General features: G+C 46.0%; 1 protein-coding gene across 1 annotated transcript in view; it reads left to right on the top strand.

Moving 5' to 3' along the window:
* Positions 1-26,047, top strand: part of COL16A1 (collagen type XVI alpha 1 chain) — a 156,694-nt gene that overhangs the window by 114,905 nt on the left and 15,742 nt on the right. Inside the window, exons 36-54 of the mRNA XM_048501613.1 lie at positions 1,028-1,081; positions 1,384-1,419; positions 3,074-3,187; positions 4,623-4,658; positions 6,896-6,979; positions 7,069-7,104; positions 7,549-7,593; positions 12,007-12,060; positions 13,011-13,064; positions 13,454-13,507; positions 13,776-13,820; positions 15,107-15,160; positions 15,380-15,415; positions 16,511-16,573; positions 20,096-20,167; positions 20,268-20,321; positions 21,312-21,356; positions 21,668-21,712; positions 23,313-23,366. Coding sequence (XP_048357570.1) covers positions 1,028-1,081; positions 1,384-1,419; positions 3,074-3,187; positions 4,623-4,658; positions 6,896-6,979; positions 7,069-7,104; positions 7,549-7,593; positions 12,007-12,060; positions 13,011-13,064; positions 13,454-13,507; positions 13,776-13,820; positions 15,107-15,160; positions 15,380-15,415; positions 16,511-16,573; positions 20,096-20,167; positions 20,268-20,321; positions 21,312-21,356; positions 21,668-21,712; positions 23,313-23,366 — 1,035 coding nt within the window. The remainder of the gene's footprint in view (positions 1-1,027; positions 1,082-1,383; positions 1,420-3,073; positions 3,188-4,622; positions 4,659-6,895; positions 6,980-7,068; positions 7,105-7,548; positions 7,594-12,006; positions 12,061-13,010; positions 13,065-13,453; positions 13,508-13,775; positions 13,821-15,106; positions 15,161-15,379; positions 15,416-16,510; positions 16,574-20,095; positions 20,168-20,267; positions 20,322-21,311; positions 21,357-21,667; positions 21,713-23,312; positions 23,367-26,047) is intronic.

Raw genomic sequence — 26,047 nt, 5'->3', positions numbered from 1 at the left:
TAATAGTGCTGCTCAAGGAAAATTTCCTAGTCTCCATGGTCAAACCTAACCAGGTTATTTTGCAAATCGGGTTAATACAATATCTCCAACCTCATTGGAACCCAGTGATCACCCTCAGAAAACCTACCATATCAGGGATAAAGGGACTGTTGGGCACTTCCTTCTGGTTTGCTGTTATCTTTCCCAAACCTGCTGTGATATGATCTCTCTGGAAAGATAGTGAACAAAGCAGGTTTGTCCACTATGTGGGAAGGAAGGAACAACATTACTTTGGCACTGTTTGTTCTCAGTATCTTCTTGTCTTTGCCCTCCTCCCACCCACCCATGACACCCGCACGCTTTCTGCTAGCTTTTTTAAAAAATCAGTCATTGTCACATTGCTAAACCATCATGACACTATAGCTCTACAGCTACTGCCCATAATATTGGTAGTTATATTGCTATAGCTTTATAAAACTGTGGCTATGTAGCTGCTGTTTTTCAAAGCTAGACAGAAGTCCTCCAGCAGGAATGGTGGGCAAGGAGGGTACCAAGGAAAACACAGGGAAGGCCTCTGTGTGGACACTCAATTGCTACTGTCTGCAGTAGATAACCATTGTCGTGTGGATATAGCCAGAGGAAGAAGAAAGATAGGCAGGTCTGGAACTGAAGATCACAGCTGACCAGATCTGAATAGGAAATCCCGATTTGGTGGTCACGGGTCACTAGCACATTGCTGGGTGTTTTGTTTCTTGGTGTTTTGTTTCCCAGACGCAGGAAGATAGTCAAGAAGTCAGGCTGGGAATTAACCAAAACCTTGGAAACAGCTGAAGCAGCTGAAGAAGAGGGTGTGTGTATATGGTGGGAGGTGTTCTGTTGCTTCCCAACTGGAAGGGAAAGGGCAGAAGCCTCAAATTCCCGTCCCACCCCATTCTCAATCCGGGTTTTCAGCAGCTGAAAGCAAGACCCTTTTCCAGGCAGGAAGGTGCATTTCAAAAGAAGGTTGTTGAGCAGAACTCCAATATTCAAAGTTTCTCCTTGCCTTTAGGGCATCCCAGGACACAATGGCTTACCGGGACTGCCTGGGCCAGCGGGAAACTCGGTAGGTACAGGACCTGCAGTGTCTGTCTCCCCCTGTCCTCGCTCAGGCCTGTGCTTAGCGCTCCCCCCCACTTTTGCTCAGCTGATTCCCCAAATGCACCCCCACCCTTCCAATGAGAAATGAGCATTAGTTCCAAACTGAGAAAAGCGTGTTGTTCACAGGATGCCACCAAGCTGCTTGTCAGGAGTTTTGTGCTGCCCTTTGCAGACCTCTCTGAAAAGCTCACGTTGCTCTCGAGGAAACGGATTGCTTTTGTTCATGTGCCTTTTATTTCCCTCTTGTTCTCCAACTCTCTTTTGCAGGGACCACTGGCAGCTGAGAGCATAGATGTCCTCAGGGTGAGTCAGGAAGGGTCTTGTATCGCCTATTTCTGTAATATGGTATGACCTAGGGGAGGGGCTTCGACTCAGTGGAGAGCATCTGCTTGGCATGCGGAAGGCCCCAAGTTCAATCCCTGGCATCTCCAGGTGATGTGAAAGATCTCGCCTGAGACCCAGAATGCCACTGACTTCAATAAACTAAGGGTCTGATATAGTATAAGGCAGCTGCTTGTGTTTAGTGTGACCCTGGAAGTGCTCATCTGAAGAGGGAATCATAGAATCATAAAGTTGGAAGAGACCTCAAGGGCCATCAAGTCCCCAAGAGACCCCAAGAGTTGGAAGAGACCCCCAAGGGCCATCAAGTCCAACTCCCTGCAATGCAGTTTCCTTTCAAGAAGAACTTTGGCAAGTCATCTGTCCCAGATGGTCTCTTACAATGGCAACCTGGATTAGAAGAAGAAGAGTTTATATTTATATCCCCCTTTCTTTCCTGTAAGGAGACTCAAAGGGGCTTACAAACTGCTTTCCCTTCCTCTTCCCACAACAGACACCTCGTGAGGTTAGATGGGGCTGAGAGAGTGCTGAAAGAACTGTGACCAGCCCGAGGTCACCCAGCAGGAATGTAGAAGTGAGGAAACAAATCTGGTTCACCAGATAAGTCAGCTGCTCATGTGGAGAAGTGGGGAATCAAATCCAGTTCTTCAGATTATGCTCTTAACCACTACACCATGCTGGCTCAGCATGATAGAGTGGTAATAGTACTATTGCCCAGGGTCTGTTATTTTAGATGGTATTCCAAAGGTTTGATGTGCACATAGCAACCAACATCAGATTAGAACGGGGCTCCTCCCACAGTCCATTTTAGCTGCACTGAATGAAGTTCAGAGACATTGTCAGTCACGAATCTCCATCCCCCATCCAGAAATACTCTGGCCCTATCAGATTAGTTTCTAAGCAGTGTTGGCAGGATTCACCCACCCCTAGTTACTTGAGCATCATGTTGCAAAGAGTCAGGGTTGGAAATGCGGCCTTTGAGGTGCTCCAACACAGTGGCCAAACCACTAATGATCATGGAAGGAGTCTTGGTCTCGGCACCATTTTATTTATTCCATTAATTAAAATATTTAATGCCCTGCCTTTCTCTTGTGGCTTAGGACAGCTTCCAATTCCAAGATTAAAAACATAACAGATACCATAAAACCCCACTGATTTCCTTTTCCCAAGAAAAGGCCTGCAGCTGAAAGCCCATCCGGTGTTCTTGCAAATAAGTTAACTTGCTAGTGCTTCCCCAAAATTTCTGAAGAGTGTACTCCCCTCTTCTCCTCAGGGGGCCCATTCTGTAAGGAGGAAGCCACTGATAAGTTAGAGTCCTTCCTCTGCTCACCACAAGTTAATGGTTACGTCCTACTTTTTAGCAAATCGTAGTTTACTGTTTTGTGTCCAGATTTGCACAGTCTGGGTCAACCGTAGTTTTAAATCCAAAGCAGAAGCACAAGCTGGAGTTTGCTGTTTCAGACAGAATGGCAAACTGCGGTTTTCTGCAAACTGGTGAATCAAAGAATTCTGACCTGGGATGTGAAGAAGGATCATATGAGCCTAGCTAAAGTTCCTTCCAGATCCATTACATCTCTCAAGCCATTGATGAACTGTTCTTTTTCCTCTCTCATGCCAGAACATTTGTGGGGATTGTGCTCACGTTCAACTCCTCCCAACCCCTGGTGGAACTAAAGGGGAAAAGGGAGACCAGGGCATGCCAGGAGCCCCTGGCATAGAGAACTGTGCACGGGTGAGTAGTCAGTCAACCTCTCTTTCTCATAAGCTTCCTGGAGAAGACTTGAACAGTTTGCAGGTCAAACCAGCAACCTTGTAGTCATGAGACACAGCAGTTCTGTTGTGAAATATTTATGTATCTTCATTCATGGCAAAAAAAAATCCCTCCACAAACCAGCAATTATCAGCAGTTCTTAATATTTTGTTTGCTCGAGAAAACAGAAGTGTGCAGGGTGGAGGAAATCGGTGAAATGCCAGCGTGCACAGCATGGTATAGCCCTGCAATGTGCAGCATGTGAAAGTTTGTGTGAATTTGCAACATATTTGGCTGGATTCCCATTCACATTCCTGTCATGGCTTCGGCATGTTTTTCATGTGAGGAGAAAATTGATCTGCCATGAGATGGATTCCAGCACATGTGGGAAAGACCAGCAGCTCTTCATGGATCCCTGGCCTTTTTCCGCAGAAATGGGAAAGTTAGCGTAGTATTCACGCGTTCTTTTTCACCAGAGCTCTATCGCTAATCTTACATCAAAAAATGGCTGGAGGGAGGGGATGAGGGAAAATGGCTGACCAAGGAAAAGAGGAAATGACTGAGCGGGGTGGGGATTCAGCAACTACACGTGGGTGTGGATATGGGCCAGCAGTTTGGTGGGGCAGAGAGAAAGAATTAATCAATACGTTATGTTTATTGATGTCCCTGTTGTTTATAATGCGATATTTATAATGTAATGTTTATTGATGCTATGTTTATTGATGTTTTGTTGTTTGATGTTATGATTACTGATGCTTGCTATTATGCTGTTGTTGTTCACCACCTTGAGCCCTTCAAGGGAGGCCAGTATACAAATCAAATAATACAATACAATACAATATGATGGCATGCTCAAGAGATTCTAGAGTGGAAAGGGTGACAGAAAAACACTGCAGTAAAAACGTTCATGAAAGCAGTGGAGGAAAAGTAAATTGGAAATGTTTCTGGAACCAAACGGGAAGGAAATCTGTAGAATGCCAAAAAAAAGGTGGCAGGAAACATTAAAGATGTGTAGAAAAGGCCACAGTGGGGTCTAATTTTTGCTCTCTTTCCCACCCCACTTTCCCGGGGAGTTACAGCAGCTATCCAGGCCTAGCTCAAAACATTATGGTAGTCTGAGATCTCCTTGGGATCCCTCGATGTGCTTCACGGGAAGCCAAGACACAACTGACAGCATGAGTGACTATATGTCTTCCAAAACTGTGCCCTGGCATTCCCTTCAATTTTACAAGGGATTCAGTCTAGGGTGCGCATGCCAAATTGCACATTGCTTCCTTGGCGCCTCTGAAGATTTTACTGTTCCGAGGTCCCATGTTGGTTATTTCTACCAGCCAGTTTGGGCAACTTGTTGAATTTCAAGGGTAAATTGTGTTTTAGGAACTGAATTCTCCACATCTCTCTCTCTCTCTTTTCCCAGTGCTTTGCCCAGTTCCCCAGAGCAGAGGAGGCTCGGGTGAGTAAAATCCTTGGGTATATCCATAAAAGAAGAGGGAAACATTGCTTCTGTGTCTTCATTTCCCCATCAGGACTGAAATCCCATATATTTGACACTTTTAGCAAACTATGCATTATTGCCTTTAATTTGTCTTTGAATTGAGCAAGAACTTGGATTTTGCAGAATATATATAATCATTTGTTGTGTTAGGAAGGTATCTCATACCTATGATGGTAAGGCTAAAGTCTCCCAAATTGAGTTTCAAGTAGGTGGAGGAGCTGCCAGGGAGTGATGACTATTTCCAGACAATATCTTGCGTTCTTGTTGGCCCTTTACTGGCTGACCTTTGAATGGAATATCAGTGATGGAAAGTGCTGTTGAGTCTCTGCCAGTTTAGGTGGCCCCCATAGGGTTTTCAAGGTAGAGAATCATTGAGAGATGGTTTGTTGTTGACTGCCTCTGTGCAGTGACCCTGGATTTCCTTGGTGGTCTCCCATCCAAGTACTAACCAGAGCTAACTCTGCTTAGTTTCTGAGATCCAACAAGAACAGCCTTACCTGAGCCATCCAGGTTGGAGCAAATAGAATATTATGGCAGACAAAAGAGAATACAAAGCAGATAACTCAACACCGTTTCCCCACTGCACATGAAGAACCAAAATGTGACTATATAAATAAGTGTGTTGCAAAAGACTATGGATATGAGATGCGCAAATTTATGTCCCTGGGGCCCACAACATGACCCAAGGGAGCATTCTTTGGATTGCAAATTGCTTAATCCTGGAAGGATCAGACCCCTGCTCCGCAGCTGCTTCCAGTGGACCAGTGGTGGTTCTGAGAAATTATTAAACAGTTTGAAGGCTGAGTGTCATTTCGATAGCAACAGGATTGTGGAGAGGGCAAAGGGGTTTTCGGCAGCTTTCGAGACCTCTGAGTCGGCTGTAGGCTTTTTCTAATTTTACAGCTGGAAACTGAATATAGCTGAAGAAAGTGCGCACCCTTGGAAATATACCAGTTGCTGAACATTTTGTAAAAATGTCCTAGATCAATGTATGTATTTCTGTTAAATGCCTGGGAGCATATTTGTCTGTCACCTATGGAATTAGGAATTTAAAAGCATACAGTTTTTAAAAAAATCAAAACACATTTAGAATGAGTACAAAATATGGAATGCTAGTCCTGAGCAAGTCACAGTCGTCATGACAAGATTTGCTGATCCAGTCTGTTGTACTGTTGGGAAACAAAAGCTTGGTATTCTAAGGAGATTGAGATGTGTTGCACTACGGGAAGGCAATTTCCTGCCTCCACCCCAACTGCAGCCTTCTTTGCTTCCTCTCCATCATTGTGCTGAACAGTGCAGGAGCACAAACTGGAAGTTTGCAGCAGAAACGGGGGATATCAACAGAAATACGTGTTTATTTATTTATTTATTGTATTTATAAACCCCCCTCCCCCGAAGGGCTCAGGGCAGCGAACAGAACAAACAAATAGAGCACAAATAAAATCAAAGTTAAATATAGCTCTATATGCTAAAATTAACCCCATTAAAATGCTGCATCCTAATATCAAAATTAATGATGGCGACCTACTAGCAATCCCCTAAAAAGAAAAAGTGTTCTCTCCTTTGCAGATGGATAAGCCATTCTGTTGGAAGCACTACTTCTGCACCAATGGAATAGCATGCTGGGCTCCAAGCCATTCCACTTCAGTTTAGCTCCAAAAAGAGGCTGGCCAAATCACCTGTTTTGGCTCTCCTTAATCTCTGAATTACTTTGTCTGGTGATGCCCAGTGTGTAATTTTGTTTAAGGGTCATTAGCTCGCAATTTAATGATTCTTCTCTGTCTAGAGCTCACCATTGACTTGAAAAAGGCCCCCGTGGATGTGTGAAATGAAGTTCCAAAAGCATTGGACAGAAGTATCTGGAATTAGTAGAGATCGCTTCATTTTCATTGCTTACGTTTGCAATATTTTTTCTGCGTTAAGAGATCTAGTATCAAGAAATCACTGCTCGTGTAATCAAAACTGCCATGATTTAATTAGCTTGCAGATGGAAAGTTTTCAGAGGCCAAGAGATAGCTTTCTGTGCATGAACTGCCCTGTGGACACCACTGGAATTCTAACATAAGATGGTGGGTGCAGCTGCAAAATGGCTGCCGCAGGAGATGGTGCCAATCACAAAATGACTGCCATGGGAGCCATTAATCCTTACCTGGAAGGGATGAGGTTAGTTCAGTGCCTCTGATCTTCTCTTCCAGGGGGAAAGCGAGAATGACCAAGATTGTGCTGGAGCCCCTGGCATCCCCGGGATCCCAGGCATACGCGGTGAAAGAGGGGAGCAGGTAATACTGAGGACATTGGACAGCAATGATGTTCTTACATAACCTTGAGTTAGAAATGATCTTTTCTCTTGCCTTTTCCTTCTGCGCAGGGCCCACCTGGTTTGAGAGGCCTTCCTGGACCCCCCGTGAGTATATCCCTTTGGCGCCTGTGTTTTTTTTTTGCCCTCAGGTCTAGGTCCCTGGCAGCATCCTTTTGTTAATCATGACTCGAAACTCATCTATGCCAGGCAGAGAAGAGCCGCTGAGAGCTGACATTTGCCCCGTATGCCTCCCACTCATGCAATAAAAGCTCTGAAAGTTCTGGTTCCCTCGTTAATGTGCCTTTAAACCAAAAGACATCCAATTCCATCAGAGAGAGGGAAGGGACAGGCGGACCCTGTTCTTTAAACATCTGTGCTGTTGGAGACACGATGGTGGCTAATTTGGAAAGGTGAATCAAACTGAGCTGAGAAGAAAAAGGAAGTTGTGCTGCAGGAGTGGAGGATCCACATCTCTTTTGAGCTTCACCCACCTTCCCTAGACTGTCCAATATGATTGCCAAGGTATGACTTCACTGTTTCTTCCCTTAGGGGCCCCCAGGTTTTCCTGGAACGCCTGGTGCACCTGGATTACCTGTAAGAACCCAGTACGGCACGTGCTCTGTGCAGTCCTTTGTCGCTGCCGCTTGTTTGGCTTCTCATCCTGCCTCCTTCCCCCTTCTCCGGGCTCTCTGACTAATAGCACAGCCAGCCCCACCTTTCCAGACACAATTGGCAGCCTGATCAGGAATCCTCCTGGGCCACCATGCTAACATTGGATGACTGTCCTATAAACTCCCCTGGTGACAGGTTGCCTGACGAAGGTCTGTCTCTTGTAGATGTGGATTGTCTTAAGCCAGGACATTCCCCAGTGTGGGAATCATCTGGTGTTCAATTGGTGCTGGCTCCAGAGGGACAAGCAACTTAATCTGGAGCATTCTGTGCCCCTTTGCTTGTACAAATGTACTCTGGACAAGCATCTGTTCCCATACTGACATCATGCAGTTCTCAACGCACCCTCTCTCTTCTAAGTTCTGAGGCCCTTTAATAGGTCTAGCCGATAGATTGTTCTGCCCCCTGTGTTCATTCTACCAACCAAATTTTCCCAGTTGTTCAAGCAATAATTGATCATGGAGGCTGTCATGAGAGAAATCCTTCCAAGGAACTGGTTCCATTGGGTCATCAATACATGGTGGATGTCCACTGGTCAACAGTTGAATGACATACATCTCCCCTAAATCGATAAGCTCCCCTCTGACATGTCTCTGAATTACGCTTCTCTTTCATAACGTAATCCCTCTGCTGTCCCTCAGCCACCATCACTGCCATTAATTCCTTAAATTTATCCCTTGGCGCCTCATTCCCACTAATGACACTGTAACTCCCACAGTCTGTGTGATTAAGCGCTATGCGATGGCCCCATACCAGCATCAACTGTATGTCCAGTGTAAAAGCCATCACTGCCCACAACCATGTAACCCAAACTAACCCTACATTATCAAGAAGAGCCTCTTCGTGTTCCTGTGGATGATTTGACAATTGATGGAGCAGGTGGTTCTCTTATTCCATGCTGGGCAGCTTCACACGAAACCAGACGTGGGCTGGTCATGATCTGATAGTTCCTGGAGTGACTCCTATTAACTGGATAGATGAGCAAATGACTTGTAAGTGCAGCTGCTGATATGGATGTGAGCAGCGAGCCATGTGTCATCCTGTGGGCTGATCGCTGGTCATGAGTCTCTTTCTAATGGCAATGGAAAAATGGCTCCGGATCTGAGTTCTGCGGACAATTTGGATGGGTCTTCAAATACACTTGAGAGGCTGAAACCCATCTTGTCTCAGATTAGTCTTTCTTGATACCTTTAAGGGAAAAGGATGGATTCTGGCCAAAGCTTATCCCTCATTTGTCAGTAGACCCCCAAGAAGAGGCTACCAGCCTATTCCACCCCTGGCCCAGTCTGACCCACCCAGCTACCTAAAGGAGGGATGCAAAAGTAGCCTGCATGTCCCAGTGGACTACAATTCCCATCAGCCCATCAATTGGCCGTGCTGGCAGGGGCTGATGGGAATTTTAGTCCATAACATCTGGAGTGCCAAAGGTTCGCCACCACTGGACCAGGCCATCCAAATAGCAGAAAGGTAGTGCATGGCCTCAGTGATGCCACATGCCACCAGGGAGAGCCCATTGGCCAACCAGGAAAAGTCATAGTGGCCAGTCTGCTCCAGGTGGACTAGCAGGCAAATAACAATCTCCCAATCTATTTTTGTAGGAAGGAAGGGCCCAGAACCTAAACAGTTTTAGGGGTGGGGGTGGAGAGAGGTCTCCACATTTCTACCTTCTGGATTGGCTGCTAGGATATGGAAAGTTGATGGGTACCAGAAGGCAGAATTTGTTTTTGCAGGCACAATGCAAAAAACCTATTTCTCCCTAATTTGGGGTGAAGATGCAGCCCATCCATCAAAGGCATCTGCCAGGTGGGAAATGAAAAATCTACTGCCAAAGAAGACAAAGATTATCTGTGTTCTGATGGTGTCATTTAAAAATGAAACCCCATTATACACTGTGAGCATGGTTAGAAATACCAAGTGGCTCAGGGAAGCCAAGAAGTCTAATTTGAAGTCTCCACAATGCAGAAGTAGCGATGCGTAAGTGAGCAGAACCCCAAAGACCAGCTTTGCAACAATAACACCGTCTTCTTGATCTGTGTAGAAAATGGCTCAATGTGTCCAGCCATGGGAACGCCTCTGAGAACAGATGGCCATTCAGGGTCTGGGAAAATGAACCAGGACAAGAAGAGAGTGGGGGGAAGGGATCATTTACTAGAATGACTAGTAGAATTTACATCTCACGAGAACATCTTCTCATGAGAACACCTTTTGAGAACAGAACTAGTTAACTGAGAGAACTTATCCCACGATAGAGAACCTTTTTGTTCTGAACACATCAAGGTTTCCTAACCTTCATCTTTTTAAAAAAAAATCCTGATTTTTCCTATTGACAAGTTACTGGCAATACTTTTCAGTGATGACTTGCAGTGTTTGAGGGCTGCACGAACCAACCAGCCCATTTTCCCATTCCCGCAATCCAGTTCTTGGTGCCTTGGAGTGTGTGCCTCATTTCAGTTTTGTGCTTTGTGTGTAGTGATGCTTGCCTGCAATTCATGGTGAAGGAACCTGGGGCAAAGAAATAGGCTTTGATTGCGTAGCGTAGGGTGGATGGGACATAGCCAAGAATGTTTCTGGAGTAAGGCAGATACTCCAGGTTATCTGCAACATATGGAATATGGATACTACTAAATTCAGGGAAGTGGGGAACAGATCCCCTATAGATCATCACTTTACAGAATTACAGTAGGACTTTCATGAAGAGGCTACAGTGGGTTTTTCTTACCGTTTATTGATATACAACTTTGGCACAATGCAATGACAATTAACAGTGCAGTCCTGTAAAGATAGTTTCATAGAATTGGAAGAGACCCCAGGGGCCATCAAGTCCAACCCCCTGCAATGCAGGAACACATAATCAAAACACTCCTGCCAGATGGCCATCCAGCCTGTGTTTGAAAACCTCCAAAGAAGGAGTTTCAGGTGGGGAAGCATGTTGATCTACAGTATAAAAGCAAGATTCAAGTCCATTATACCTTCAAGATCGACAAGATTCTCCAGGTTATAAGCTTTTGACAGTCAAAAGCTCTCAAATAACTCATTAAGGGAGTTTTGACTCTTGAAAGTTTATACCCTGGAAATCTTGTTGGTCTTTGAGGTACTACTGGACTCAAATCTTTCTGTCCTATGAAGAGTTACTCCACTCTATTGAATTAGACTAGAGAAACTCAGCACAGAATTGCATGGTTAATTTCATTCATTTGCAAGGATGAACATTCAAATAAATGAGGCCAAACTTTGTCATGATGGCTGGATTCTATCATCTCAATTTAATGTGATAACCTCCCAGAGGAATATGGATAGAATCCAGTCCTAACAAAACTGGATTTAGTTGCAGCTAACTTGAAACAGCATTGCATTCACTGTATTCTCCTGAAGCTATAGGCTGGTGCCTCTGGGTGCTATCATGATTAGAGACTGGTTGTGGTTCAACCACAGTTCTGATTAGGTTTACACTCTTGCATGACTGGAACAAATCCCAAGACAAATGGATAAGGTGATTCTATGAACTCCTTTAGAATCTCCAAGCTGGCAGTTTAGAAAAAGTGACTGATCGGCAGCACATTCCCTTGTGCAGCCATATAGCAAACCAAAGGTGCTTGTAACTGTATAACTTCATGCCACAGACAAGAGTTCTCCAAAATGCCTTTTCCAGCATGTAGTAAGAAAGCCAGACAGGGATGACTGTCCCATAATACTATCTCTAGAATAATTTTTTTTAATGCTTGGGGTTTTGGTAATACACAGTTGCTTCTTCCTTCCTTTGCCAGATTTTCAAGGTTGGACTTAAAATATATGTGTGTGTATGAGAACTCTCCATCACACGTATATCATTCAAGTTGTGATGCAAAGCTCTTTTTGACTGTGCTTCCTCATTTGGTGTGGCAAGAAATATTGGTGTAAACACAACCATCCTTAGCAGAATTCTCTAACCTGGCAAAATGGCTGCCCAATCAGAAACAACTTGGGTGAATAATTCTACTCTTAAAGGTTGCCGGTGCTTTAGAGGAAAGACAGGAGCTTTTCACAGGTGTCACTAGCTGTAGCTAATGAAAGCGGTAACATCTTGAAACCTGAGCTCATATCCTAACCTCTATCACAGGCATAGCGCCAAGGGGACGGGCTCCCCTGTGGAGGCGTTCCAGGGGCATTCCGGTGACGTTCTGGGGGCTTGGAGGGGCACACAGCAGGCACGCTCACAGGCGCATTTACCCCTCGCTCCGTCCCTGCCCTCTATCCATTCCCATTCTGTTACCCAGCTGCAGTCTTCCTACCCATCCAGGTAAAATCAAATAGAAAGTAGTGAAAAATGTGAATGCCCCCTTTATGTTCCTCTTTCCAAAGGGTATCCAGGGCGAACGTGGACCATCTGGGTTCCCTGGCTCCAAAGGAGAACCGGTAAGTGGTTGGGCCTCACTTCTGTGCTCCAGAATCGTCAATAAACATCCATGGGGTTTGAGGACGTTAGGCAGGTGTCTCATCCAGAAGAAGTATAAGGACATGCAGTTGAATTGTGACATCTCATACTCACAAACGATCACTCTGAATCAGACAACCAGGTGGCTAGGCTGCACCAGAGCACTGTGGCGCTTGAAGGAGGACAACTCATGTCCAGACTAAATGTTAGATTTTTAAAAACACATTGGATCTGGGGTTCCTGCAACCTGACCTGCTTTTCTTGCAGTCGGAGGGCAGCTGTGTCCACATGTCACAGAGGGAAGACATTTGAATTGGCACCACTGCGTAAGGAAACGAGGGGAATCAGCCTCTTCCCCTGCAGTTTTTCCGGCCCAAAATCACCCTGTGAAAAATGGGCTGTCTTGTTTTGGCAGTACCTTCCTTGCAGTAAATAATAATAATTTTTTAAAAAATCCTGACCACTTTCTCTCTCCGACAACTGCCCACTCTGCTTCATAATAGCACCAGTCCGAGCGTGCTAAGGAAGACATGCTGGTCATCTACCTGAAGGGTTACCCCTTACAAAAAGGCCACACCCTTTCATTTGGCTGTAATTATTTCCTGATTTCAGACTGATGATTGCTGAAACCAGTTAGAATCCTTGATTTGGCCATTCTGCCCCTCTGATTGCAGGTTTGACCGGTTGATCAAAAGTCATGTAAGAATCACTAACCTATGGCCAACAAACAAGGCTATAACTACAGTCCACACAGCATGCTATGCAATGGGTATGGGACATTGAATTGGGACTTCAGGGCATCCAACCAGGCTCAGCAGCCGATGAGGTCTTCAAGGATGAATGGGAGCAAGTTGCCTGGTTCAGTTAATGTGCAAAGGCAAGATGTTGAAGCCAGGAGCCATGCAGTGATCTCCAGTTTACCTTTCCGCAGGGACCTCCAGGACAGCCCGGATATCCTGGTGCAATGGGCCCTCCTGGGCTACCCGTGAGTATGGCATGTGGGAGGAAGGGAAGGGGTAGCAGGGTGGGGTGTGGCAAACGAAGTAGGCAGAAGGGGCAGGTGAGGATTGCCTGATTTGCTTGTAGGGGAAGAACATTTGTACCTTCCGTGGAAAAACATTTGCTGATCCCAAGATATGGCCACCTTCCACTGAGTAATTTCAAATCAGGAGGGGTTTTTTTGTTTGGTTCAATAGGGACAAGGATATCATGCATGCTAATAGAGGCTTATTCATTCATTCATAACAAGCATATCTAAAGCTTGGACCATAAGTCATTAACTATGAAAATTTCCCTCCAAAGTGTTTTCTGCCATTGACTGCCCTATCTAGCATTCCTTGATTACAAATTGTTTTCTTTCTATGCACTCACTAGGGCGCCAAAGGGGAAAGAGGCTACACTGGTCCGGCAGGTGAAAAAGGAGAATCGGTAGGTAGCAAAACTTGTATGTAAAAAAAAAGAATTATTGGGATGGAAGGGTGCAGGGACACCAGAGGCTGAAAAGTGGTGCAACTTTCATTTACTGTTATAAGTTAAAGTCTTCAATCCTTTTCTCGGGTTCATTTAGCATTTTTCAGTAGTTTAAAGTAAATGCTTAGTCATAAAGCAGAATCTCTCCACCACCTCCATCTCTGCTGCTTAGCTTTAGCTTAACCAAAAGTGTAGGAGTCTCATTTCTTTTCCCTTTTTTCTCCAGGGTCCTCCTGGTTTAGATGGTCCTGTAGGTCCAATTGGGCCATTGGTAAGTTTGCAGCTGAGTTGTATGATGTTGCAGGAGCCATCTGAAGTAGAGCAGGGGAGATGGGGTGTAGCCAAAAAGAAACCCTGCTTGTGCTGGTCTTTGGAAAGCCAAATCTCTGTTATTACTATATTGAGGTATAAAGATCTTGATCTGAGCATTCAGTGAAGGAACCGGCAACATGGAATGAGGGGCAAGGGGGAAGATGTGGACGGAAGTGTGAGGGAGTGGGAAGGGTGGAGATAGGTAGGCTGGCCATGAGCGAAGGGAAGATGTCCAGGGCAAAACCACGCTGACTGGCAAATCTGCCTGCTCCAGTGGTGAAGCAGATTAGAAGTCATGCTAGAAGTGGTGTTGCTTGCCATGGAGTGAATTGAATGTGAAAGTGGGGCTTGAGGAAATACGGCACACAAGAAATCTTGCTGCAACAAACATTCACCCTCATTGTGCAGCAGACATCTTGTGCATAATTATCCACTGTGATCTTTCTTTAAAAACAATCAAGGGGTGTTAGCATATCATCTGAATAGGAAGGTGCACATTTTCAAAGGTCCTGCTCGCATTGATGCCAATTTCCCAGTTGAGCCCCTGGAGGTCTTTTGGAGGCCTTTAAAAAAATCTATAATTGCAATAATTCTATGGCAATTGCTGATTTTAAACAAAATCCCTCAAAGAGCTCTCTAGTGCTGTGTTGGGGAAATTGCAAGGAAAATGGCAGCTGACTGGCAGGAGTGTACAGAAAGCTGCACTGTCAATACAGCTGTATTTATATTTGTAGTGTCAATGAAAGCTTGCTGTGTGGTAGCACCAAAGAAGTTCTATCCTAAGCAGAGTCACACCTGTCTATGTCCACGGAAATCATTGGGCTAAGAAGAGCATAACTTTGGTTAGGATGGTACTGCAAGTCTGCAATGCATCCTGCCTTCTTCAGCCTAGATGGTTTCTCTCTCTCTCTCTCTCTCTCTCTTTCTCTCTCTCTCTGTGTATATATATATATACACATATATTATACATATATATATACATATACATACATATACACACATATACACATATATATACATATATATACACACATATATATACATATATATATACATACACACACACACATATATATATAATGAGAGAGAGAGAGAGCCTTAAGTCCATGAGAGCCCCCACCTGCAGACTAGTGTTGTACACACAGGCTAGAGCCACCTGTGTGAGAATGAGAGCCGCCACTTGATTAGCTGCATTTGATCAGCTACCGCCATTTTCCCCTCACCTTTGATCTCTCTTGGCATCAGGGTCCAAGGGGAGAGCGAGGACTTCCAGGCAGCGCGGGAGAGAAAGGCGATCAGGTGAGATGCTGTTCATTAGCTCTTGTCTGACAGTTTGGACACACATGCCACAAGTGTGCAACCCAAGCCACCATATGGAAGAGACACACACCTTTATCCAGGTGTAGTCTTGTCCTCTGATCTGCTGATCTGAGGAGAGGACAAAAGATGGTGGTGGAAAGCCAGGGGGCCATGATTTTCACATTTAAAAGTGATGGTCTGTTCTTCCTTTATTTCCAGGGATTTCAAGGCCAACCTGGTTTCCCAGGAGCACCTGTGAGTATTACACATACTAAGAAAATTTCAAACTGATGGCAGTGCTGTGTGTGTGTATAGTCTCAGAACAGAAAGACAGGAAACACACAGATCTTCTCCCTTATTGTTGAGCAGGGGAGGATGAGCTTTTGGAGGCTGGGTGCTGAGCAACAATCTCAGTGGTCGTGAGGATCAGACTGGGGATGGCGAGAAGGTTTATTAACTCTCGTTTCCATCAGAAGAACATTGAAGTACAAGAAAAATCAACAATCCAACCACTTGTTTGATTTATTATAGCAGAATTTTACTGTGTTGGGAGGCATAAGGAAGAGATAAGATGCTTAGAGGAAGAAGTGGCAGAGAAAAATGATTAAAATTTGGAATGATGTGCCACAAAAAGAAAGGAGGATTTGTTTCTTCACCTTCCTTATATCACAGGAATTGAAAGGATGTACCTGGCAATAAACCTGTAGTAGAATTCTAACTAAAGTAGAACTCTCTGCTCCATTCAAAAGCCTCCAGGCTGAAGTCAGAGTTCTGTGTCATATGGTCCGAAAATGCTCCATGTGTGTTACTGGAGTTTACCTTAACAAGAATTTCAGCTTTCGGGTTAAAAAAAAGGTGGGGAAAGCATGTTTTAGTTCTGACAATTGCAGAAATGTTCTTGAATGTGCAGAGAAAGTTTCTGCTGAGATTACAAAAAACAAATTTTGAAGGGGGGGCCACGAAACCCCCTGCCTAGCGGAAGTGAAATTAATTATGCGAACTTGCTCTACTTACATGATTTATGCAGGTTACAGGATACAGCTATACTTGGTGCAGAATTTTGACATAGGTTATTTCTTTTTAGTGTAGAGTACATACAACCTAAGCTAGAAGGAACCAGGAAAGCCAGAGTTTTGCTCACATATAGAGCTTATACATTTTTTATTCACAAAAATATTATACAATCCATATGCATCAGCAATTATAATAACAGCTCACCATCTCCAAATATCAGTTTTGAACAACTGTATTTATGTCCTTTTCATCATGTATCAAATCCTGTACCAAAGAAAAGGTCCAGCCTTAGTGACATAAAATGATCCACTTCTTGTGCTTTTTGGTTTTTTTAAGGGACCTCCCGGGTTCCCAGGAAAAGCAGGATCACCTGGACCTCCTGGCCCCCCCGCAGAAAAGGTAAGTAGAGCCCTGGAGACCATACAGAAAACAGGAAGCTGTAAACTTCCAGACCTTGAATGTGTCAGACGGCTTGAGCTTTGTTGTTAATGGGGTGACCTGGGAATCAGGAAGAAGACAGTGGCATTTTTTGCTCTGCCACAGGCTTCCCAAGTGGCTCTGGGCAAGTCATGTAGTCTTCCTAACCAGATTTTACCCCAATCTATATTTTTTAATTGAGCTGATTCTACTTATAGTATACTCAGGGGATTGCAACCTGCGGCTCTCCAGATTTCATGGACTGCATCAGCCCCTGCCATCTGGAGAGCCGCAGGTTGCAGTCCCCTGGTATAACTGATGGCTTTAGGCCCAACTTCTTTACCTTAACCTCCGTTAGGTTCTCGGACCTGCCTACCAATGCAAAAATGACTTTTTTTGCTCAACAATCCTGAGGCTGAAATAACTGAAATTGTAGTCAAATCTCTGCTGCGCATTTTGGATTTGGTTCCCTTGGCTTCTGTTCACATTACTCACATTGTTGTTTACTGGATTTACTCCTATTCTTTGTCCCTATGTTGTATATGCCTAATAAAGGTCTCTGAATCTGAATCCATAGCTGATGCTGTTTATAGTACAGTATTTATAGACTTGCTACAAGGACAACAGAAAATAAAATAGTTGGAAGGGATAGTGTGGCAGAAAGGGCGGGAGAGAGAACCAGGAAGGAGTAGTGATGGAAAGTGCTGTCATTTACTTATTTATTTTCTAGGTCAGCCTTCTCCAGGCGGGCTCAGGGCAGCTTACAACCATATAACAATATAATAAATGATAAAATCAATCAAAACAATCACTTTGGTGCTGCAGAGGGCAGGTCTACCCAGTGCTTTTCAACTGGGGTAGACCCGTCTTCTTACCAGCTAAGATTCTCTTATGCATGTCTGCATAGCTATAGAGATAGCTCATCGAAAATTTTTAATGTATACATATATATATTGTCTGAATTGGCAGGATGAGCTGAGTATAGTTAAATGCTGTTTGGGCTGACAGTGCATCCCGGAACAGATCCTGCCGGGCAAATGTCCCGGGGCAACCTTCATCAAGTACATAAGAACATAAGAACTAGCCTGCTGGATCAGACCAGAGTCCATCTAGTCCAGCACTCTGCTGCTCGCAGTGGCCCACCAGGTGCCTTTGGGAGCTCACATGCAGGAGGTGAAAGCAATGGCCTTCTGCTGCTGCTGCTCCCAAGCACCTGGTCTGCTAAGGCATTTGCAATCTGAGATCAAGGAGGATCAAGATTGGTAGCCATAGATCGACTTCTCCTCCATAAATCTGTCCAAACCCTTTTTAAAGCTATCCAGGTTAGTTAGCAGGGAGAATCCCTTCAGCTGCACACAAAAATGTCCGGCACAAGCTGAGGGTGAAATGGACCAGAGATCAAAACGGTTGGACGGGGAAAAGCCTGTTTGCCCCTCTGATGCCTTGGCTGTCCGGAAAACACACCAGATACTGCCTCCCATTGGGACATCCCCCAGATGTCTTATCTTGGGTGTGCAGAGTGAAAAGAAGTGGTCACCTCTTTTTTAGATGTTCCACAGATGTCTTTTTTTTGTGCAGTGCGGAATGGACCAATAGGCCTGGCAGAACAACTTTGTTTTACAGGCCCTGCAGAATTGTAATGAATCCCACAGGGGACTGATCTCATATGACAGAGAATTTCATCAAGCTTGGGCCAAGTCTGAAAAGGCCCTGGCTGTGGTTGAGGACAGCCAAACTGCTTTAGGGCCAGGGACCACCAATGAGTTGTAAGTTGTTATTTGCTGAGCACAAGGCTCCTTGGGGGATGTATGGTGAGAGGCAGTCTTGCAAGTATGACCATCCCAAACCATTTAGGGCTTTGAAGGTTACACCAAAACCTTGACCCTGATCTGGTGCTCCACCTGGAGCCAATGCAGATAGTGAAGCACTGGTTGGATATGTGCACACCTGTACTCTGTCCCACCAAAAGAAATAAGTAGAATTGTGAATTCATCTGCTGCCACTTTCTCCACCTCCAACCCTCCCCCTGCCCCAAAGGCGAAGGTGGGCCCAGCAGGACAACAGCAGCTTCCTTGTCAGGCCCGGCACCAGCCCTCCCAAACCCTCACAACACCCTCCCACCACCAAGCCAGGCCTGGCAGGGCAGTGGCAGCAAGCTGCCGCCATCCTGCTGGGCCTAGCATCAGCCGTCCCCTCATCCCAAACACCAAGGCATGCTGGCAGGACAGGAGCAACAACCTCCCTATTCCCCCTGTCCCCCAACCCAATTCCCCCTGTCCCCCAACCCAAACAACAACCCCGCCCCCCCCCCCCCCCCCGCCAATTCACTGCTCACTCATAGTCCTATAGGACTATTTTCTACTGCGGAAGCATGCACATCTGCCTCACCACTACTGATCGCACTTGGTTCTTTTTGTGAGACAGGGTATATGATCCCTGTATAGGACTCGGGCAGCTGCATTTTAAACCGGCTGAAATTTCCAGAGCAGTCTCAAAGGTAGAGTGAGTTACAGTAGCCCAGTCAAGAAATAACCCTTACATGGATCTCTGTAGCAACCCCATAAGGCAAGAGGCAGACAGAGGTGGTGATTGCCTATTGCCTGTTTTTGCATAGCTGGGCTCCCATCCAAGTTCTAACCAGGGCCAACCCTGCTTAGCTTCTGAGGTCTGAGGAGAGCAGGGTAGCCTGGGCCGTCCAGGTCAGGGCCTAGGAGGGAGGGAAGGGTACAAATCTCTGCCAACTCCCGGATTCTGCTGGCACCTGCTGCCCACTTCTGGGAGTGCACCCTAAAGGTTTGTTTTAATAAAAGTGGAAGTAGATCCCTCCCCCTGCTCCGGGGGAGGGCGGTTTAAAAGTGGAATGAATGAATGAATGAATGAATGAATGAATGAATGAATGAATGAATGCACAGCTTGGTTTCTGAACACCTGGAGCCCACAAACAAGAATCAAGGCCTGCTACCTCTCCAACGTTAGACTTACACAAAAAAGATGCTTCTTGCATATGAAACCAAGCAGGTGCCTGATTCTAGACATACGCAAGCCCGGCTGGCACACATCTGTGGCAACACCTGTTGAGCTTCTGCAGGAGTATAAGCTTCCAGCACCCACCTGATGTGCCTGGTGCACAGCTGTGCCAGCTGCCATATGACCCAAATGATCTCTCACAGCCAATGGCTCTCTGTTCCAGATTGTTTTTCCAAATTCATTTCCTGGAGGAAAGCTTGTTAAAAGGAGAAGGAAGGAATTGCCAGCCTACTTCCCCTCATTCCTCTACACACCTGGTTTCTCTTGCATCCGTGCACTTGTTCCTCACTTTACTAGCAGAAGAACCCACTGACAGCCAATTTGCAAATTAATCGTCTAACACAGGGGTGTCCAACTCTGGCGCTTTTTGGGCCCAGTTGGCCATGCCGGCAGGGGCTGATGGGAATTGTAATCCATGAACATCTGAAGAGCCAGAGTTGGACACTCCTGGTCTAACACATATCTGTGTTTTTGCAGGGCAGTGAGGGGATGCGTGGCTCACCTGGAATGACTGGCCCTCCAGGGCCTCCGGGACCTCCTGGTTTACAAGTAAGTAAGAACAACACACACTTCAGATTTTGCACAAATAGCACAAGGAATGAACTCACTCTGTGTGTGTCCTTTTGTCATTTGCCTGGCGATGTTTTAGGGTCCACCTGGCTTGGATGGACTGGATGGGAAGGATGGAAAGCCAGGATTACGGGTAAGCGTGTGCATTTGCTGAGGATTTGGGCCCTTTCACCTACTCCCTTTGGCAGCCCTGCGCAAGCTAGCTTTTAACAATTTTGTGTCCCGTGGCTGGTGTTTAACACCATGTTTTGCCTGAAACCATGAGAATGGGTCAGGGAATGGCCCAGACTGGACTTTTGGAGTAGATAGACCTGACTCTGTTATTTCCTCTGGTCTGACTTCTGAGCTTGAAAGCCAGGGTGTTTGGAGTGTCAGACTAGGAGTTTGTGGAATAGGGATGAAGCACAGGGGTCGGGGTATTTCATGCATTGTGACATCACTTCTGGGAAAACCTAGAAGCGACATCAGGCAGCTCTAGGAATCTCTAGAACAGGGGTCTGCAACCTGCGGCTCTCCAGATGTTCATGAACTAGAATTCCCATCAGCCCCTGTCAGCATGGCCAATTAGCCATGGTGGCAGGGGCTGATGGGAATTGTAGTTCATGAGCATCTGGAGAGCCGCAGGTTGCATACCCCTGCACTAGAAAGTCCATGGTTTTTCCCAGTAGTGTCATTATGGCTCACACACTGCAAGTTTTTTTCCCCTCCTGCTGCTCTAAGGCAACAAGGGCCACCTATGGGAGTCCTCCTGCCATGGTAGGAGGCCTGGCAACCCTAGATCAGGGCTTGGGTTCCAGTCTCCCAAATTGTCATGAAGTTTGCTGAGGGACCTTGGACCAGTCACTCTCTCATCCTCACCTACCTGAACGGATTGTTGTTAGGATAAAGTGGGGGAGGGAAGAAAGACATAAAACACCATGAGCCCTTTAGAGGCAGGGAGGGATAAAAATGACATACAGACAGACACCGGGAAAGAGGTTCTGACATTCCAGGGAGGTGAAAAGGATGTGAAGCTACTCATGGAACATGTAAGAAGCTGTATTGTTTGATAGCTTCACCCCTGAAACCTCGGATTTCTTCAGGCACTTATCCATCAGTGGCATTAACCATTTGCTTTCCATAGGGTGACATTGGACCCCCAGGACTCCAAGGAAGGATGGGACTTCCGGTAAGTTGCAGATAACCCCAGAACTGGGGAAGGGAGGGATTATTGGTTTCTATCCCCGATCACTCTTGCACCTTTCTGGAGCATCCCCTTCTTTTATGGAAAGGGATTCAGCGTTTTTGACCAGCCCTTATTGTTGTGGTTTTAACAGCAGCTTGAAGTGCAGACATTTACAAGTGGATTTTTGTTTAGTGGCCCTTTGGCAACTCCAAAGAGAAATGGAGCAACAGTTGTGAGCCTCCTGATTCACTGGTCAAAACCAGCCAAAGTTTCCTCGATATTAAAATTCTGTGTCTTGTTTGACCTCCCTGTAGGGCTTCAAAGGGAAGACGGGCCATCCTGGCCTTCCTGGTCAAAAGGTAAGCTTTGGTCTTAGGTGTAGGGCAGGGATGTTCAACTCTGGCACTTCAGATGTTCATGGACTACAATTCCCATGGACTACAATACCCATCAGATGTTCATGGACTACAATTCCCATGGACTACAATACTCATCAGATGTTCATGGACTACAATTCCCATCCCATACAATTGACCATGCCAGCAGAAGCTGATGGGAATTATAGTCCATGAACATCTGAAGCCCCAGAGTTGGACACCCCTGCTGTGGGATGATGGTCGCCCAAGAAACTTTCCAGGAGGAAAGAAATGAAAAAATTGTTCTATGGGGCTGGAACCCACTCTGAAATTCACCAGACAGCTTCAGGGGTCCTGCCTTCCACTGATTCTGTCAGTGCTTGTATCAGCTTCTGGACAAGATGTTTCCTGCTTGAATCAGAAAAGAGAAAAGGAGAAAAGTCAAAGCAGATGAAGACTAACAGCCATAGCTCTTATTTACATCATTCATTGATTCTTTTATTGGAATGGGGGAAAAAACAGCTGCGGAGATCTAAGAACCGCTTAAGAGCCTTCACAAATCACAGGTCTATATCAAGGATAGTGGAAAGATTCAAAAGCAGTTTCCCAAGGCCAAGTTTCCACATGCAGTTCCTATTCCTTGATTTTTACTATACTGCTTCACATGAGCTGATTTCACTCTCTTGGTGGCTGTGGCATTCAGGGAAGGCTTGCATGTGTGAATTGGCAGTCACCAACATAACCAGAGCTGGCCTGAGGAGTTTTGGTGCCCTAGCACCCAAGTCTCCTGCAGAATTTGGGAAACCTAAATTCTTTTCGAAAAGAGCAGAATACACAGGGGTGGAGCGCTCACGGGGACATTTGTGATCACATGTCCCCGGACGCACGCCAGCTGGTCATGTGGAGGGCGGAGAATTGCCCCCACACACCCCTCCCCTTGGCCCCACCCCGCCAGGCTGCTCCTTCAGTCGGTGGAACCTCTGCCAGCCGAAAGAGCAGCCTGGCTGGGCTGCCACCACGCACCCCTCGGCCCAGCCCCACCCCTCGGCCCAGCCCCACCGGTAGAAGCTCCACCAGCTGAAGGAACGGCCGGGCCGGGCCGGGCCAAGGGGTGGCCCATGGCAGGCTCCCGCCAGCTAAGGTAAGTGGGGCGCGGGGCGGGCACCCAGAGAGGTGTTGCCCCAGCTGTAATTTACCCTCTCTCCCATGCCTCTGAGAATACATGTACCATGCACTTTGCACATTAACCCCCCTGTACCAGGGAGAGGGTGAAGTTCACAGGCAGAGCACCTGCTTTGCACTCAGAAGGTTGTGGGTTCGATCCTTGGCTTCTCACCTGAGAAATGATCTCGGGAAGCAAGTTCTATAGAAAGCCTCTCTGCCAGAGAGCTCCTTCCCTCTGGAATAGACACCAGATGCTTTCCTGACTGGGCACTTACCCTATCACATAGATTTTCAGAAGCATAGGGAGGTCTGTGCCCACCAGATTGAGCTTGTGTGTTCTGCTGCAACTGAATGGGCCAGCGATGCAGTGTCTTATGTTCTGCACTTTTGCACCATCCTCTGTGGAACCATTTTAAACCCCGTGTGTATAATTTTCTAGGGGGATTGTGGCCAACCAGGACCCCCCGGGAATCCTGGCCGGACCGGGGCTGAGGTGAGTTACCATAATTGTACCAAAAGGGTTTCTCCTAACAGGACAATATCTGGAACACACTCTCCCTTCAGGCTTGCTGGTGCCTACTTTACTATCTTTCAAGAGCCAGGTCAATACATTTCTTTGGACACAGGCTTTTAACTTGGGGGCTATCCCATATTCTTCAAAGCTGTTTTTGTGGTGAGCTTTTAGCCTGAGGACTGCTTTGTAGATGTTGTTTTAGGCCGATCAATGTTTATTTTATTCTGTCTTTATGCCCCTGGCTTGTTTTATGATTTTTTAAAAATTCTGTGGTATTTTATGAGCTTTAGCTCATAAAGTTCTGGGGGAAATACATATATTTTATGAACAAATACATGCACAAGATTGCATAATTTTATTTGAGACTCGGTGTCAAGTGACACACACACACACACACACACCCCAGTAGGACCCACTTCTCTAAAATGGGTGGGTTCAATTGCTGGGTTGCTTTGAAAGCAGTATGCCGTGAGAACCTCATATTTTAAACAGAGCTCCTGGGCTAGGTCTCTCTTTGAAGACCTAAGTAGGTCTTCTCAGAAAAAAAATTCTCATTTTATCCAATGGGGCTTACTCTCAGGAAAGTATTCTTAGGATAGCAGCTGAAATCAGTATGCCCAGAAATGTGACGTGAGACAAAGAAGAAGAGTTGGATTTATGTCTCCTCTTTCTCTCCTGTAAGGAGACTTAAAGGGGCTTACAATCTCCTTTCCCCACCCCCACCCCCACAACAAACACCCTGCGAGGTAGGTAAGGCACAGAGAACTCCAAAGAACTGTGACTAGCGCACGTTCACTTGGCTAGCATGTGTTGGTTAGAGTGCACAATCTAATCTACACATGGTGGAGAGGAAGAGAAACAGGAAGGAAGGAATCAAACCCGGTTCTCCAGATTAGAGTGCACCTGCTCTTAACCACTACACCACGCTGGCTGGAGCTGCATGTTGGTAATTCTCTCTGGTAAGAGATAGCCTGGTAGGAGATACGTTTGCATTACAAGCAGAGTGCATAGAGGTAAAACACAGTGGAGCTTCTCTAGGTGTGTGTGTGTGTGTGTGTATGTGTGTGCTGGCAACAAAGAAAACTCACAGTCTGTATTAGTGAACTTCATTCTGGATAGAAAAGTGAAGAGATAGGTTTTTTATCTGGCTGGATGGTGAGAGATGCTGTCTGCATCTCTTCACAGATGGTGCAGGATGGAAGGTGTGTGTAAGAATGGTGGAGAGGAAGAGAAACAGGAAGGAAGGAAGTTCCCTGAGATCGTTTCCGCATGGCAAGATTATACCTGTGTACCACCATTTTTTAAAAAACTTGGGTCTATTTTATCCCAGGGTTTCTGTTCACATGTCTGCCCGTTTTTTGAAGGAATCTGGTGAACTCCAGGAGGAAATACTTCAGCTTGTTTTGCATGAGCCTGGGACTTCTGTATTTACTTTGGAAGTATATCTGAGCATGCCCAGTGTCCCATGTTTTGATTGGCTGTTGTTTTTGAGTGGCAGCTTGAATGAATGTCAGGTGGGGAGATCAGGTAGCTGGGCGGGAAAAATAAACCGGTCCTACTCCCGATTGGCTCACCCCTGCACTGTAGCAGGCTCACCCCGGGATTTTTAAAATAATCTCCAATTTGGTTTTTGAATACCCTGGGATGAGGGAAATATCGTGGGGCAAACCCACTTTAGGACCAGGAACCATGCGGAATTGCTGTACGGAATGAGGCATTTCTCTTGCTCAACCCAGAACATTTTGACCATGCAGAAACGGCCTGAGAGTAGCAATCTACACATCAAAGGGATAGTGTCGGAGTGGTAGAGAAAGGTGTCCAGTGTCTAGACCCGCTCTAGCAGTCTGACTTACTGATAAGGCCTCCTCTTTCATTGAGGCAGGAAACGAAGTCCTTCACTTCCAACACTGCAGAGAGCTGGGAGAGGGGTCGTGCAGATGATAGAGGAGGGGGGCCATGCAGGTGAAAGGATGTGGCTAAACGGAGAGGAGCAAGCCGCATGGCGTAGGTGGTAAGCTGCAGTACTGCAATCAAAAGCTCTGCTCACGATCTAAGTTCGACCCCAACAGAGGTGAATTTCAGGTAGCGAGTGCAAGGTTGACCATGCCTTCCATCCTTTTGAAGTTGATAAAATGAGCACCAAACTTGCTGGGGATAAAGTGTAGATGACCTCGGGGGGGGGGGGGGGGGGCGGCAGCGGCAATGGCAACATAGTTAGCTGAGTAAATGTCATGATGTAATGTCACCCCATGGGTCAGTAATGACCCAGGGATTGCCCAAGGAACTACTTTTACCTTTTAACAGAGAGGAGTGGTTTCTTTTCACAGCAGGTTTCTTCTAAATTCCATGGGGGTAGAACTGGCCAGACTGCTTGTGGGGCAGAGAGGGGGGGGGCGCAGAGACTCAAAAGCCAGTGGCATGTGTAGTCTCTAAGAATGTCTGGGTGCTTAACTATTTTTTTCTCAAATGCAAATGAAAGGAATGGATTCACTCCAGTGGAGGGGAAGACATTTGGAAATGTTCTTTGGCCAGCCCCTGCTGTATCATCCTGTTCCATGCACACAGAGAGTAGATTCCTGTGCAGAAATGTGGCTTGCAGTGCAAAAAGCATGGGAGCAAAGTTACACACCCCAAGGGGTGAAGAATCACTTCCAGAGGCA

This window comes from Sphaerodactylus townsendi, linkage group LG06 (assembly GCF_021028975.2).
Source record: "Sphaerodactylus townsendi isolate TG3544 linkage group LG06, MPM_Stown_v2.3, whole genome shotgun sequence".
NCBI classification, from domain to species: Eukaryota; Metazoa; Chordata; class Lepidosauria; order Squamata; family Sphaerodactylidae; genus Sphaerodactylus; species Sphaerodactylus townsendi.
This window is presented reverse-complemented; position numbering and strand designations above follow the sequence as displayed.